At 38.9% G+C, this 17,654-nt stretch overlaps 1 protein-coding gene across 1 annotated transcript; it reads right to left on the bottom strand.

Moving 5' to 3' along the window:
* Positions 1 to 229: 229 nt before the first annotated feature.
* Positions 230 to 3,190, bottom strand: LOC107826932 (patatin-like protein 2). The gene is made up of 6 exons (XM_016653977.2): positions 2,920 to 3,190; positions 2,528 to 2,709; positions 2,160 to 2,340; positions 1,908 to 2,069; positions 687 to 989; positions 230 to 587 (listed from the first exon to the last, which is right to left on the bottom strand). The coding sequence occupies exons 1-6, from the start codon at positions 3,097 to 3,099 to the stop codon at positions 354 to 356; spliced, it is 1,242 nt and encodes a 413-aa protein (XP_016509463.1). The 5' UTR covers positions 3,100 to 3,190; the 3' UTR covers positions 230 to 353.
* Positions 3,191 to 17,654: the final 14,464 nt, after the last annotated feature.

Below are 17,654 nucleotides of genomic sequence, written 5' to 3'. Positions count from 1 at the left end.
TTGCACTTTACTTTTAGTCTTTACGTTTTATCTCGGTTATTCAGGCAGTCCACTAATTGACAAACTAGTCTAGTACTTAGTTATAAAAAGAAAGATCGACAATTCATGCCTCTTCTACTTTCACATATTACTACTATTATCTTTTCTAAAATTTAAAAGTCTATAGATCAAGATATATGGGAGTGTTCTTTAAGAGAACAAATTCTCAGTTACTAGTTGATTTAGATGATAACAAAATCCAAGAAGTATTTTGCATCTCCAATAGCTAAAGAACTGAAGTTCAAAGTGAAACATAATATAAATGAAAATAAACTTAATAACTTTTCATGAAGTTTAGCTTTAGGTCACCAATTTTAATAAGCACCCTCTAATCGTCGGAGCTTCCTTTCCTCTGAAAGCAACTTAGCAAATCGAATAAGAGCTTGTTCATTGGTGCCTTCCCCATGAACTGCTTCAAAGCGGCCCGTCTCCAAGTTGACCCTTGACACTGGCTTCTTCAGTAGATCTTTACCAACCTGCACTAGCGTCTGCATATTTTTTATGGTCGAAATATCCGTTGATGCTGCCTCTCCGGTCAAAGTATCGTTCTGTACAAATTTATTATGTCATCATCATGAAAACCGCATATATATGTGTGTGTGTTAATTAGAGGAATGTTTATATAAAACTTCAAGTTGATATCAAACCTGAATTCTGAGGTAGTTCTTCTCGTTGTGAAGGGACTGAAACATGGTTGAAACATGTATATCTACAACATCTGTACTTGCATCACTGTAAATATCTAGCAATGGGGTGGCACCATTGTTGTACATCCAACCAAGTACGCCCCATCTTGAAGCCGAGCGGGCATTATACTTTTCTTTATTCGTGCCTGTACCCGTGCCTAGTGACAAAACCAACATTTTATTGTAGTCCACGGTTTTCATATCCTCATACTGCATTTTTCTCGTCTTGATTTCTCTTGAAACGTGAGTAATTGCCATCAGAGTCTGCCAATAGATTTAATGAAAAGTATTGTTCAAATATCTGAATTCATACAAAGACCATATCTATTCCCATACTTCAAAAAAGAATGACATTACATTTCAAAAAGAACGATAGGGTGACAATTTGAGCTCAAACCCATCTAACCCGCCCAACCTGTCTAGAGATTAATGAGTTGGGTACGTTACAAACATTTTAGCTCATGGGTCAATTTGGCTGAGCCCAAGTTAACCCATTATATTTTATAGCCCATTCTAACCCATTAAGCAGCCCAAATATAACCCATGAAACTCACCCAAAACAAAAGGTATCTCCCAACTTATATAGAAATTTATTTAGTTGCCCTAATTTTACTTTTTTTTTTTGTATTTTTAATTTTATATTCTTTTGTTTGTCTGCACCATCCACCCACCCTGCCCCCTCAAAAAAAAATTACTTTTTTTTTGTATTTCAAAAAGAAAAATCTTTTTTTTTTTAATTTTTAATTTTCTATTTTCTGTTTTTTTCGTTTTTTGCATCACCCACCCGCCCCACCCCCACCCCCACCCCCAAATTTTTTTTGACTTACACATTTTAAGGTAAAAGGCTTTTTTATGCAAGATGAGCATCGTTCAAAACATGGGTCAAGTTGGACGGGTTGGGTTATGACCCATTGTTTAGCCCATCTTAGCCCAAGTACACTTTGGGCTGGGCTGAGCAATGACCCATTTATTGACCTAACTCATCTTGACCCGCCCAAATTCAGCCCAACCCACCCATTTGTCACCCTAACACCTTTTAAATTTGGAAACAATTTAACTTTAGCTTCTCATTTTACTTTTAGCGATAAGAATTATAACCACACGAATATTATGACATACACCCTAACAAAGGGAAGAAAAGATCTTTAGTTTTATATTATGTCATTTGAAATGGCTACTTACTGGATTATTTGCAGCTACACCTCCATCAATAAGATCAAATGTACGTACTTTCCCTTGGGCATCCTTGGTCTCAAAATAATATGGAGGGAAATAGGTGGGTGCTGCAGAGGTACCAAGACAGACGTCTGATAGTAGAGCATCCTTAGACACAGTTGTTCTTGCCTGCACCCAAATATGATATCAGCCATCATTGAAGATAGAGTTATAGTAAGACATAAATGAAGTTTGTTAGGTGTAGAGGATTGTACGTACATCAGAAGTTGTGAAGATAATGGGTTGAAGGTGCTTGATATCAAAAGTTGGGATAACTGTATGAGTTAACGTTTGCTTCATCGTAAGATTGCCTAATTTCGACCTAACCAGTGATCTCAGGTATCTGCCATCGTACTTTGGCCCCCCAAATATATTAAAGATCTTCTTCACATTGTTGCGGCTGCATCAAATATAAATGTTTTCCATCAGTAAAGTGTTCACTGAGACATATCAATCTACAATTAAGAACCTTAAGGCTGGTTGAACCCATCAATTTTAAATACTCGACTCGCCTATCAGTATTCAACACTTAAACTATGAAAATTAAGAAACACTAGCTAGATATATATTGTCAATATTGTTCTAACCTGCTCGCAGGAAAGATTTTAGGGCCGTGCTCAAAGAAGAAACTGGTAATGTCATTTGCTGCATATAAAGGGCGATTATCCTTGTTTGGAGCTGTGAGCATTGTGGTCACTAGTCCACCTGTACTTGTTCCGGCTACCACATCGAAATAGTCTGCAACTCTTGCGTTGGGTCCATCAAGTTCCTATTATATATAGCCAGAAAGGTTTTGAGCTAGGATGATAGCATGCGCGCAATATATGAGTAGTTAATTATGGTACTGGGCGAAATATAAATTTATGCGTGAAAACTCACTTGTTAGATATATATGAACCCATAATTAAAAAATATAGAGCTTTAATACTAAATCCGCCTTGAGTATACCTAATAAAGTGGTTGATCTATGAGTACTAACCTGAAGTTTAGATTCAAGGAAAGCAAGAACAGTGCCAGGAATAATGCCTCTGATGCCACCTCCATCTATGCTTAAAACTGTCACCCTCGTCTTTCCTTTTGTAGCTGCAGATGCTACAGGAGTTTGCAAGGCTAGAAAGGTCACTATCAGAGCTAGTGCAGCTACAAAAGTCTTAATCATATTGTATCAAATGCTACTTTAATTTAGACTTTAATGTTTCTGATAGTTGAAAAGAGTAGTGAGGCAAGAAATTAAAGCTACTAATGGCATATTTATAACTGGATTTAAGTTTTATGAACAAGAATATTTACACTTAGAGTTAAGTCACTTAATTCCATGTGTCAATTAATTTTTTAATAAAATTAATTGATAGTCTAAAAATAAAGAAACAAAGCTTCAACTCTTTTTCGGATTTTGAATGGTATAGAATTTAAATTCTTTTTTTGTTTACGTTCGAGGTATTTCACATGTGATTTGATCCCCTTTTTCCGTCGTCGTTGACTCTACAAATTTAAATATGCTTGTACTCCGTCAAGGCTCCACATGACAAAAAAAATAAAAAATTGTAGAGCCTGATCCCATTTGTGGGGAATTTATAAGTGATTACGAGGAAGCTTGCATTTATTTATGTCAGTATTTAAATATTGGTCTCGATCACTTCTTTAGCAATTCCTATGATTAAAATTTTACGACTTCTAATCGTCAAGCAAATGATTTAAATTGACTTATACTTTAAGGAGATCAATAAAGAAAATAAATAATTTATTTCCCAATCACGTTTACAAGAATTATTAATGTACTAATACTATCTTTCCTCCGGAAAGAAGAGATCGTGCAGCACATTGAAAAACACGATTGCTGTTGTTTACTGAAACAAAGTACAACTTGGTGAAAAAAGTATTCTCAATCTTTCTTGAAAACTAGGTTATTTTTTAAAATACATTCATTTCTTAGATGTGCAAAAAATAAAAATTTAACACCAAAGGATATAGTAGGATGAATGAGATATGATCACTGTACTTTTATCGGTGTTCAGGTTCAAACCTCTTAGAACCTAATTTTTTTTTTTTTGGTACAGAGCATTTTCACCTTAAATGAGCTATATGTTTCATCGAATCCTAATTACTCGTGTCAGCAAATTTCGAAGACCAAATTAATGATTAAACCATGGCTCTTCAAGTGGGAAGACTTACCTATCTCAAAATTTACATCAAATTATACAAGTTTGTTATAGTTAAACAGTGATAAATTAATACGAGAAAACATAGTTATTCAATCATGATTTATTGATAAACATGCATGTAAAAGAGGTATGTTTAATATTCATAATTGGTTGGGTGCAAACATAGCGAGAGAAAATTTAATCTTACAAATAATATGATCCTTAAAGACCGGAAACATCAATAAACCGAGGAAATCTCCGGGAAATTGGATTTCGATAGCTCCAAGAGTCCAACTAAAAGAAGGAAGAAAGAGGGGCAATAAATTGGATTAGTGTTGAAACTCCGATCAAGTACAATAGAATCCCTGCTAGGATCGGAATTAAACTGGACATGTGTCGAGCTTGAAAATAAAAACCTTTAATGCCAGATGTATACGGTCAAAATCGGGCTTGCCCTTCTTGTGCAACTGATCGAGGGAGGAGCATAATAAGTCAAGGATCGGCTTCGATTTATATCAAACTGTGGTGCAGGGTTAGGTTGTCAAGCTCGAGACCACGAGACCGAGATCGACCAAAACCGAGACCGAATGAGATCGAGATCTATCAAGATCGGAACCGAATAAGATAGAGATCGAGGGAAGCTTATTGGGTCGAATAACGAAAAGACGAAATATCCGTAATCGGGAGAGGATTACGGCACAAATCTCGGCACATATCAAGAAGAGGCCGATTAATCAGTCAATCATGGGATCTTACTATATTTAGAATTGTACCAAGAATAAGATTCTCTTATTATATAAAAGGGGTCTGAACATTTGTAAATGGAGGAGATGAACATTTCAAAAAGCTATATATTCACTTTCTCTTAAGCTCTCACTATTTCTGTTACTTTTTTCTTGTATAAACTGAATCATCACTTGGTTCTAGGGAGATCAAATTCGAGGGCCAATGCTACTTGATTCATTTGGTTTGTTTTAATTTCTATTTACTGTCAATTTCAATATCAATTTATGTTATTATATTAATTTGTGCTAAGCAAATCATGTGTCCTTAAAACTATGGTATAAATTCAATTGTTATCCGTTTTTAGGGTAAATAGTTTGGCGCCCACCATGGGGCTAAGGCTAATAGTGATTGTCTGGTACAAATTTTCGTAACACACATTATTTTACACTTGTTCTTTGAAGTGTCTTTGATTACAGGATTAAGAAATGTCAAACTCTCAGTCAGCACATCAACACATCGATAATGATCTCAGCCACCACGACGAGAATGAGAACATTGCACCAGGAAATATTGTACCCCCAACTGGCCTCGATGGAGTTCCGGATGTAGATCTGATCGACGTCAGTTCGCATGTAGCCATCAATGAAAAATTGACCATCAATCTAGAAAGCAGCGTCCGTGGGGGGTACCCGATAACCTACTCAGAATGCACATAACGGTGAAGATAGCAGGATCAGCCTGCGATTAATCTTCGAAATGTTGCAGGCCCAACAGGTAGAAATATAGCTCAGTTCCAAAATCAAAACCAAATGCAAAGCAGGGTCAAACTCTAGCCATCCCAAGAAGTTATTCAAAAGGTCGAATCGGCTTCGAGAGAATCGAACGAGAAGGAATCGGAAACCAATCTTGCTATTATAAAAATGCTCGAATAATTGATAAAGCGGATCGAGACAGGGGAAAAGAAGATCGAGAAAAATGATAAGAAGGTGGAAACCTATAACTTCAGGGTCGACCAAATCCCGGGGGCACCACCGATATTGAAATGACTAGATTCTAAAAATGTTTATACACAAACCTTTCCCCCCAAGTACGGCTCCGAAGCCAATCCCCAACAAGTTTCGTATGCCCGATATTCCTAAGTATAACGGGATGACTGATTCAAATGAACACGTCACCTCTTACACGTGCGCCGTCAAGGGGAAACAACTTGAAAGATGACGAAATTGAATCTGTATTGCTGAAGAAATTCGGGGAGACTCTATCGAAGGGTTCCATGATATGGTATCATAATTTACCGCCTAATTCTATTGACTCATTTGCTATGCTTGCAGATTCTTTTGTAAAGGCACATGCTAGAGCCATTAAGGTCGCAACAAAAAAGTCAGACCTTTTTAAGGTAAGGTAGAAGGACAACGAAATACTCAAGGAATTCGTATCTCGGTTCCAAACGGAGAGAATGGATTTGCCACCGGTCATTGATGATTGGGCTGTTCAAGCTTTAACTCAATGTCTCAACATTCAAAGTTCCATAGCTTCACAGCAGTTGAAGCAAAATTTGATCGAGTATCCAACTGTCACTTGGGACAATGTACATAATCGATATCAGTCGAAGATCAGGGTCGAGGATGATCAACTGGGGACTCTTTTTGGGTCCCTTTATCCTAACTGGCCCATGGATAGAATCAAAAGGGATATCGACCGAGAGCCAAGGTCAAATAGAGATCGATATCAACCATACAATGGAGACCGCAGAGGTAGCGTGTCTGGACGAAACTTTGCACGGAATGAGAGGAAAAATAATCAAGGTCAAAGTTCACGGGGACTCATGAGCAAGGGTGGTTTCGACAGGGATGTCGGGCCTAAAGAAGCGCCATGATTGTCGGAATATAACTTCAATATAGATGCATCCACCATCGTATCAGCCATCGGACGTATCAAGGATACTAGATGGCCTCAACCTTTGTATACCCATCTGGCCCAAAGAAATTCTAACCAAATATGCAAAAATCATGGAACCCATGGCCATAAAATAGAAGATTGCAGACAACTAAGGGAAGAAATAGCCTGATTGTTCAACGAGGGGCATATTCGAGAATTCTTAAGCGATCGGGCCAAGAATCACTTCAAAAATAGAGATTCCAATAGACAGAACGAGCAGGAAGAACCACTACACGTGATTCATATGATCGTTGGATGGGTCAATACGCCTTAAGGACCAGTATTAAAATGCACCAAGGTGTCAATCACAGGGGAGAAGCAAATTCAGGATTACGTACCGGAAGGAACTTTTTCTTTCAATGATGAGGATGCAGAAGGCATCGAACAACCCCACAACAATGCACTGGTAATATTTGTACTTATGAATAAGACTTAAGTTAAATGTGTTTTGATTGATCCAGGTAGCTCGGCCAACATAATTCGATCAAGGGTCATAGAGCAGCTCCACCTTCAGGATCAGGTTGTACCCTCGACCCGAGTTCTAAACGGCTTTAATATGGCATGTGAAACAACCAAAGGCAAAATAACTTTGCTAGTAAATGTGGTTGGGACCATCCAAGAAATGAAGTTCCATGTGATCGAGGGCGATATGAGGTATAATGCCCTTATTTGGGAGATCGTAGATCTATAACATGAGGGCAGTGCCCTCGACCCTTCACCAGGTTCTAAAGTACCAACGCTAGAGGGAGTCAAAACAGTTTACGGAGAGCAACACGCCGCCAAGGAAATGTTTGACATCGACAAAGTGGTAACGATATTGGTGCTCTCATCAACAAAAGGGTCAAGTTCGAAGGGAAAACATGTTGTTAAATTGCAACCACAGACATCGATCTAGACCCAACTAGAAAAGCATGGGACTTGCGAGGATGATGACTATATGGTACCTCGATCCTTGATAATCCTCGATGATTTTAACGACACAAAATCAATGTTGAAGAGCTGGAACAAATCATATTAATCGAGAATCTGCCCGATCGAAAGGTATACTTGGGCACAGGGTTAACTCCCGAGCTCAAGAAAAAACTTATTCAATTTATTATAGCTAATATGCATTGTTTTTCTTGGCCCCATCTTGATATGACAGGGATCCCGCTGGAGATCACTACTCATAAACTAAGTTTGGACCCGAAGTTCTGCCCGCGAAATAAAAAAGAAGGCCTCAGTTCGAGGTCAAACACACTTTCATCAAAGACGAGGTAACCAAACTTCTCAAAATAGGATCCATCCTGGAAGTAAAATATCCTGAATGGTTAGCGAATATAGTAGTAGTCCCTAAAAAGGGAAACAAGCTTAGGATGTTTGTAGACAACAAAGACCTAAATAAATCATGCCCCAAGGATTTTTTTTTCCTTTGCCTAACATTGATAGCATAATTGATGCCACGACCGGCCACGGGATCCTCAATTTTCTCAATGCCTATTCTGAGTACAACCAAATACTGATAGGTTTTCAATGTCTTTGCCTTATGTTTTGATGATCTAACAAACTTACTATCAAAGACCAGATAGGGAACCTGAAATATTTGGGCTACACTGCAAGTTAACGAATTCTAGCTAAATGTGAACTGCTATAGCTTAAGGAGATAGAGAACCAAACAAGGAGCTGATACCCTTGTGGTTCCCTCATAGCAGTACAAAGTCAATTGGACACAACTGGAAGCGACGTGACTGCCTGCACTGTTTCCAGTGACCACTTATCTTTTGACCAACTAAAGTTCTTACATAATTCAAGTGATGTCATCAAGGTGTATCAACAAGGAGTTTATATCAAAACATCTCTTGAACACTTATGATACTCATTCAAGCCTTTTGCAAAACTGTGAAATTAATTCTTACGAGCCTGAAGAACAAAGTTAAATGCTACTACGGACTAGTTCCTAAAGTTAGTATTTTGTTGTCCTTAGTTGAGTTGTAACTTTGTGATTGTTCTTATTGTATCTCCTAAATTGCTTAGCCAGAAGTGTTGATTAGGAACCCTCTTGTAAAATCCGTAAACTCTCTGAGTTTATGTTGTGACTAGGTTTAGTCATAAGTTAAAGTCTTTGTAACTAGAGAGTGACAAAGTGGCTTGTGGTAAGAGTATCACAAGTTAGTTGAGTTGAATTCTTTGTAATGGAGTCATTATAAAGTGGCTTGTAATATGTGTTTACAAGTTAGTGAAGTTGAAAGCCTACAGGTGTAGGTCATGGTTTTTGTCCCCTTGAGTTGGGATTTTTCCACGTAAAAATCCCGTGTCTTATTTACTTACTATTTTATTAGCATTCTCAGTACAACCTCATAGAGTACCAGGTACTCTACTGTTTTGTGGACTCATATAAACTAACAATTGGTGCTGAAGAAGTGCTAAGCCGGGACTTGGTATCATTGAAAATGATAACATCTTACCATGCTTCGAGATCGTGCCCATCACTCTCCTACTTTCTCTTTGATAACGATGTTCTAATATTATATAATAGCCATAAACGAAATCTTAAGAAGCAGAAAATCTTTCTGGAAAGAAGTAAGAAGCTATCAGAGTAGGTTCCTCCGATCAGGCTAACACCTAGGAAGGATCCTTATGGCTGCTCCACCAAAATTTGAAGATGGTCAATCTATATACAGACCACCCAAGTTCAATGGACAATACTATGGGTGGTGGAAGACAAGAATTCATGATTTTATCATGGATGAGGATTCTGAGTTATGGGATGTCATATGTAATGGTCCTTATGTTCCAACAAAGGTACTGGAAGAACTTCCATTCTCAATGCCAAAAACCAGTAAAGAATACATCGATGCAGACAGGAAAGCAGTAGGGAAGAATTTTCGTACCAAGAAAATTCTGGTATGTAGAATAGGACCTGAAGAATATAATAGAATCTCCGCTTGTGACACTGCTAAGGAGATATGTGAAGCTTTGCAAATAGCTCATGAGGGAACCACCCAAGTAAAACAATCTAAAATCGATATGCTCACTACCGAGTATGAACTCTTCAGGATGAAGGACGATGAATCTATTCAAGATATGCACACAAGATTCACTTCTATCATAAATGAGTTACACTCACTTGGTAAAACAATTCCTAGGAACAATCTAGTAAGGAAAATCCTCAGTATTCTGCCTAGCCCTTGGGAAAGCAAGGTGAATGCTATTACTGAATCAAAGGAATTGCAGAAGCTGACCATAGAAAAGCTTGTTGGAAATCTGAAGACCTACGAGATGAAGAGGAAGATAGATAGTGAAAGAAGAGAACCAAAGAAAGAAAAGAACCTGGTACTCAAAGCTGATAGCAATGACTTAAGTGAGGAATACAGTGACATGACTTACTTAACCAAAAGATTTCAGAAGATGGTCAGAAGAAATGGAGAAATGCTAAAAAAGGGCAGCTCTAGCAAACCAAAAAACTATGATCTCTATCATACGTATGGAAATCCTGGACACTTATCAAAGATTGTACTATCTTGAAGCAAGAATTATCCAAGTACAACCCTGAGAAAGCAGCTAAGAGTAACCCGGTTCCTCTCAAGGACTTCAAAAGAAAGAGATCTGCAGACAATGTGGTGAAACATGCTCTTGCAGCATGGAGGATTCCTCTAGTGAGTTTGAAGACGAAACTAATGCTGGCGATAGTTCCATGATGGTAGTTGAAAGCGAGGAAAATGAATATGACTCAACTTTTTCTTTGATGGCCCAATCAGATGATGATGAAGACAATGACAACAAAGAGGTAACTTTTAGGGATGTTCAGAGAAATCTAAAATCCTACACTCCTAAAAAACTTATGTCTTTAGCTAATGTATTGATTGATGCTTATCATAACCTTGTGGAGGATAAGGATGATTTGATCTTAGAACTAAGGGAAACTGATAAAACCAGAGTGATCTGGTAGCGTGTGTAGTGGATCTAAAGGAGACCATTTGTGAGTTAAAGAGAGAAAAAGATGTCTTGACCAAAAGGATTGCCAACTTAGAGCATGGAAGAGATGACTTAGCGGTAGTAGTTGTTGACCATAAGGAAACTATTGAGAACTTCAGTGAAAAAAGGAGGCCCTAGCAAGAAGAGTGACTGAAATTGAGGAAGAAAGAGATGATCTCTTGGTAGAAATTGCAGACCTGAGGAAAATGATGAAGGGACTAAGAACTAAGTCTAAACCTGGAAATACTGGAAAATGAAAAGTGATAGCCAGTGAGAAACACTAAAAACAAGGATTTGTTTTGAAATTGATAAAAACAAGCACCTCCAAACTGAACAGGAAAGAGTAAAAAATGATCTTGAAAAGTCCCTAAAGTGGACCTGGTCCTCCGAAGCTATCACTACCATGAACACTAATATTGGTGGAAACAAGCAGGGAATAGGGTTCCTAATGGAGAAACCCCTTACAACCCACTTAGCAAATGTGTGAATGTACCCAAAAACTGGCTGAGTACCCATTATGGGAACAATGGACAATTCATGGAAAATTGTCAAACCAGGGTCCAGTTCTCTCAGAAAACAGAATGGTTGCTGAAAATGTAACTACTAAAAAGGGACCAGGTTCCACTCACAAAAAAACATATTACCTGCATGGACTAAGAGAGCTCTTATTCATCCTCTTGCCTACTACAAGGGACCCAAACTTGCTTGGGTTCCTAAAACTAACTCTTAATCTTCTTGCGCAGGGAACAGTGAAAGGAAGAGGTCAGTAATGGTTCATGGATAGTGGGTGTTCAAAGCACATGACTGGGAACACCATGGACTTTCTTTCACTAAAAACCCTGGAAGGAGGGAGTGTATCCCTTGGCAATGAGAAAAAGGGGTACATTCTTGGAGTTGGAAAAGTCGGGAAGTCACTCACTCATTCTATTGAAAATATGTACTATGTCAATGGTCTTAAGTACAGTCTCTTGAGTGTCTCTTAGATCTGTGATAAAGGAAACAAGGTGGAATTCTTGTCCAAGATATGTACAGTTATTGATCTGTTAACTGGTGAAGTGATACTTGTGGCCAAGAGTTACAAGAACATCTATGTTGCTGATTTCGAGTCCTTACAAAGTGGTGATCTGAGTTGTCTAAAAGCTAGTGATGATGATGATGAACTCTGGCACAGAATATTGGGGCATGCAAGCTTCTTTCTTCTGAACAAACTAATTCAGAAGGACCTGGTCCATAGTCTACCCATGTCAAAGTTCAAGGTACAAAACGTTTGTGATGCATGTGCTAGAGGAAAACATGTGAAGTCCTTTTTTTAAGTCTAAAAGGGATGTGAGCACCTCAAAGCCACTCGAGCTTCTTCATATGAATCTATGTGGTCTTATGAGAGTGCAAAACATTGGAGGAAAAAGATACATTTTTGTGATAGTGTATGACTACTCCATATTCACATAGACTTTGTTTCTTAGAACTAAAGATGAAACCTTTGAGGTGTTTGTGGCTTTTATGAAGAAAATCCAGGTGAAGATGGAGTCTAGAGTCGCATGCATTAGATCAGATCATGGAACAGAATTTGACAATGCCATATTTGATGATTTCTATAATGAAAATGGCATCACTCACAACTTCTCAGCTCCTAGAACACCCCCAGAAAAATGGAGTAGTGGAAAGGAAGAACAGAACTCTTGAAGAAATGGCAAGAACAATGTTAATCGATAGTGAACTTGCAAAGAACTTTTGGGCTGAAGCGGTCAACACTGCCTGCTACTTGGTGAACAGGTGCATGATCAGATCACTCCTGAACAAAACCCTATATGAGTTTCTGAATGGAAGGAAACCCAAGCAGACTCACCTAAGAACATTTGGGTGCAAATATTATGTTCTCAACAATGGAAAGGATCAGCTTGGTAAATTTGATACCAAGAGTGATGAAGGAATATTTCTGGGCTACTCGTTTCAAAGCAAAGCATATAAGATATACAATAAGCGGACTCAATGTATTGAGAAAAGTGTTCATATTATTTTTTATGAGTCTTATCCATCATGTGAGAAGAGTGCTGAAGAAGATCAAGATGGAGAATCCTTACAAGTCCATGGTCAAGTCATTGACATGACAAATGGAAAGGAAGATATGATAAGCCAAGCAAAAGAGCTGAGTGAAGACAATACTGCATCATCTTCAATGGAACCAGGTACTTCAATTACAACCACTAAAGCTGAAGAAAGAGTGCTTGACACAGTTCAGGGTACTCCACTAGAACCTGAGAGAAGAACACAGGAAAACCAGTCAAATGTACCCACATTCTCTACAAATTAACCTCAGACGTCTAACTGGAGACACAAAAGCTCTAATCCTCTTGACAACATAATTACACCTCTAGATTCCTGAGTACAAACCAAGTCAAAAGCAAGAAATTCACTTGCATTCTCACCATTTCTCTCCCAAATAGAACCCAAGAATATCAATGAAGCCTTGAAAGATGCAGATTGGATTACAGCCATGCAAGATGAGTTACATTAGTTTGTAAGGAAAAATGTCTGGCACATGGTACCTAGACCCTCAGATCGAACCAGTATAGGAACCAGGTGAGTATTCAGGAACAAGCTTGATGAATATGTAAATACCACAAGGAACAAGGCCAGACTAGTGCTTCAAGGCTACAATCAGGAGAAAGGGATTGATTATGATGAAACGTTTGCTCCGGTCGCTCACATAGAAGCTGTTAGAATTCTAATCGCTTTTGCATCTCATATGGAATTCATCCTGTTCCAAATGGATGTCAAAAGTGCTTTTCTAAATGGACTTCTTAAGGAAGAAGTCTATGTGAAGCAACCTCCAGGGTTTGAATGTCATGAACACCCTGATTATGTGTTTAAACTAGACAAAACATTGTATGGGTTGAAGCAGGCTCCTCGAGTTTGGTATGAAAGGCTGTCAAAGTTCCTCTTGGAAAATGGTTTTAAAAGAGGGAAAATTGACAACACCTTGTTCCTAAAGAAATGGGGCTCATTGCTCAGGTCTATGTTGATGATATCATTTTTAGGGCAACAGCTGAGTCTCTGTGTGAAGAATTTGCAAAACTCATGGGAAGTGAGTTTAAAATGAGCATGATGGGGGAACTGAGCTTCTTCTTGGGTCTTCAAGTAAAACAGTACTTAAAGGATAAATTCATTTGTCAACAAAAATACATCAGGGAGCTCTTGAAGAGGTTTGACATGGAAGCATCAAAGGTGATAGATAATACCATTGCAACGGCCACTCGACTGGACATGGATGAAACTGGATCTCTTGTGAATGAATCCATGTATAGAGGCATCATTGGGTCTCTTCTTTATCTCACTGCCAGCAGACCTGATATTGTCTTCAGTGTGGGGCTATGTGCAAGGTTTCAATCAAATCCCAATGAATCTCATTTGAAGGCTGCCAAAAGAATTCTGAGATACCTTAAAGGAACACAGGACCTGGTTCTTTATTATCACTCAGGTGACAATTTTAATCTCATTGGATATGCTGATGCAGACTATGCAGGTTATCTTATGGATAGAAAAAGCACTTCTGGAATGGCTCACTTTCTAGGATCATGTCTCATCTCCTGGGGAACAAGGAAGCAAAATTCAGTGGCTCTTTCAACAGCTAAAGCAGAATATGTAGCTGTAGCATCCTGATGTGCTCAACTTTTATGGATTAAGCTACAACTGGAAGATTTTGGGGTACTTACTCAGAGTTTGCCCCTTCTATGTGACAACACCAGTGCACTTAACATGGCCAAGAATCCAGTTCAACACAAAAAGACCAAGAATATTGATGTAAGGCATCACTTTCTGAGGGGCAATGTGGAGAAAGGGTTGATCTGTATGAAGTTCTGTAGCATAGGAGATCAAATTGCAGATATCTTCACCAATTTGAAAGAAATAGAGTGAAGTTGGGGATGCTAAAGCCCAATTGAGAACCTGATTCCTCATCATTTGGCTATGAAAATCACCTTTAGTTAAAACTAGCCCAATTGAAGTCTAACTCACTTCAATATCATTGCAGGTAAACACGTATGATGAGTATAGAAGCTGTAAATGCATTACATAGACGATAAAAGAGGATTGATACTTTCAAATAGTAGGTCAAGAACCTGGTCCTTGTACCAAAGGTGAGTAGTTCTGTGCATTATTTAATACACGTCTTAAAAAGGTACAAAACAGAACTGCCATGTCATTGACCTTTTCAGATCCTGCTGTCACGTATCTTCATTTCAAATCGTTCCATCTCCCTCTGAAATGTTGAACTTCTCCACGCACAACCGCTATTTCAGAATCGGTCCATATCTCTCTCTTCATAATTATCCATCCTTAATAAAACCCTCTTCTTTTCTCCACAAACCATAAATCTTCCATTAGAACTTCCTAGAGTACCTTCAGTTCATCTTTTCAATGGCTGATACAAACTCCGACATCCCTACCTCAGTCATCTTTGTTACTGAAAAACCAATGGACTCCTCCGTTCCCTCTGAGTCTTTTATAACCACTCCTACTCTCCTCGCTGAAATCACACCTCACCCCGTCTCTCTCCATTTTAGAAACCCCTAAAATTGTTGATCCATCCTCTCTATTTTCTGAGGTTCCCTCTAATCAAAGAACAAGTGGAGAACAAGGTCAAAGCCATGAGGTCGTAGAGGGTTCTTCCATTGTTACTGTAGATTTCGTGGTGGCAGTGGTGCCGATTGAGGAAGAAAATGTTGTAACTATCTTTGTGGTATATGCTGATGGTGTCCTTTATGATATAATTTCTCAGAGAAACAAGGTACATGGTATGGGGAAAGAAGGAGCCATAGTGACTGTTGAGGACACTGCACTAGTAGAAACTACTGGGCCCTCACATGAGGCACCTGATCCCTCTCCGAAGGACCCAGGTCAGGGTTCTCATTCCTAGGACAGTTCTGCTCCTGCATTTTCTATTCCGCCTCTAGACATTCAAGCTCCTAAGATGAGGTCTAGCGATGAGGAGGATTTAGACAATCTGGATTTTGATGCGTTCATAATTAAGCGAAGGGTGGTATCCACTCCTGAGTCTTCCACCAAGTGACCTACTACCAGGTTGCAAGCTAAGGTGGCCTACGACTCTACCCTTCAAAAGAGTAGAAAAAGTAGTAAGAAGCAAAGGAGGAGGTTGGTGAAAGATAATGTGCCCATATGTGATAAAGTGGTCCCTATGGTAGAAGTGGAAGAGGAAACACCAGAGGAACCTAGTTCATTGGTGAGACGGTCCCAGAAAAAGAAGCAGCTTGGTTCAGTAGAGAAAGTTTCAACCTCCAGTTCCAAGTTGAAGGATGTTGTGAGTGAGTCCTCGATGTCTGATGAGGATGTGTTAATCAAGTCTAAGGGAAAAAAGAAATCAAGTGGTGGGAAGTCCAGAAAATGCAAGTCTGAAACTGTTCAGGAACTTGGTTATGTGAAGAGACTGAGGAGTGAAAGCAGTTCCGTTTTAGAATGCCTAAGGCACCAAAAGGTTTTGTTGGGTCGTATGTTTGACCTAGCAATCTCGGAGATGGCTGGTATGCGACAAGTTCTTGAAATGTTGAGTTTCAATGATGGGGGCATCTATTCCAAATAGATGCACCTAAGGTGTATGAGGATGGGGTTCAAAGCTTCTTTGCTAGTCTCTTTCCCGTTGAGACCGACCACATTTGTGCGTTGGTGAATGGAGTAGATATCGTATGATGTAAAGTTGCTTGGGGAAATTCTTAAAGTCCCTACAGTTGGTGTGTCTAGTGTGAAGGATGTGTGTCAGTATAATTTCCGAAATGTCATAGTAAAGGACAATGCAAACCAAAAGGGGGACCAGATCCACAAGAAGGCATTACTCCCTGTTTATCAACTGCTTTTCGAATTGGTAAACAAAGTTCTATTGCCATGCTGAGAGGAGATCCATGACTTCTAAGTCTGACCTGTTTTTGATGGAGCAACTGGATAGCTTTACTCCTGTAAGCCTGCCTGCTATTATGATTGAACACATGCAAAAAGTAGCAACCTTCAAGGATGGTAATCATGGCCTTCCTTATGGGTTTCTGCTTACCGGAGTGTTTAAGTTCTTCAAGGTGTTGCTGGGGCAAGGCAAGGTAGGAACTAAGAAGCAGACTTTCTCACAGACAATGTTGGTAGAATGCGAGTGCATAGAAACGAATGGGGGGGGGGGGGTAGGAAGTACATCAACCGTCTCACAGCTCATTAATGCTCAAAATATTGCAACTGAGGAGATTCGCCTGTTGAAGGCTAGGAATGCTATCATGGAAAGTCAGCAAGCCCAAGGGTTCCGACGTCAAATGATGAAGTAGCTCGTTTGACAAAAGAGAATGATGATCTCAGGGAACAAGTCGAGAACCTGAAAGTAGAACTGCTCAATGAGCAAAACTCCAATGCCCGAATAGACCTAGTTCTCCAAACACTTGTTGCAGCCTCCAAGCCTTTACTCCTAGTGCCCCCTAAATACCCCTTTAGTGACCAGTTTCAGGAATGTTCTTTTCAGTTTTTTTGGCAGATGTTTTATTTTCCTTTTTTTGATGTGGTTGGTATAAAACAGTACTACTCCCGCCTTTAACAGTCCAATTTTGCCTTTTCTTTTTAAGCAAAGGCATATATTTTTATCAATATAAAATCTATCCTCTTTTGTTATCTCATTGCTTGAATTTTATGATTCTCTTCTCTATCATGTTGTATGCACATATGTGGCATAAGTTAGCTCAGCTAGACTTCTTTATGATGTTTGACTGTCGGTGCCTTTTTAATGATGCCAAAAGGGGGAATAATTAAATAAGTGTAGAGATAAAATGATTCAAAAAGGAAGGCATAAACTCAAGGGGAACTTGTGAGCTCCTGTTACTTTATCTGGTTCTCCTTGCACTAAATACAACTTATCAATGTTTAAGTTTGTCATCATCAAAAAGGGAAAAATTGATAGGTTTTCAATGTCTTT

Source organism: Nicotiana tabacum, chromosome 3 (genome assembly GCF_000715075.1).
Source record: "Nicotiana tabacum cultivar K326 chromosome 3, ASM71507v2, whole genome shotgun sequence".
NCBI lineage: Eukaryota > Viridiplantae > Streptophyta > Magnoliopsida > Solanales > Solanaceae > Nicotiana > Nicotiana tabacum.
This window is presented reverse-complemented; position numbering and strand designations above follow the sequence as displayed.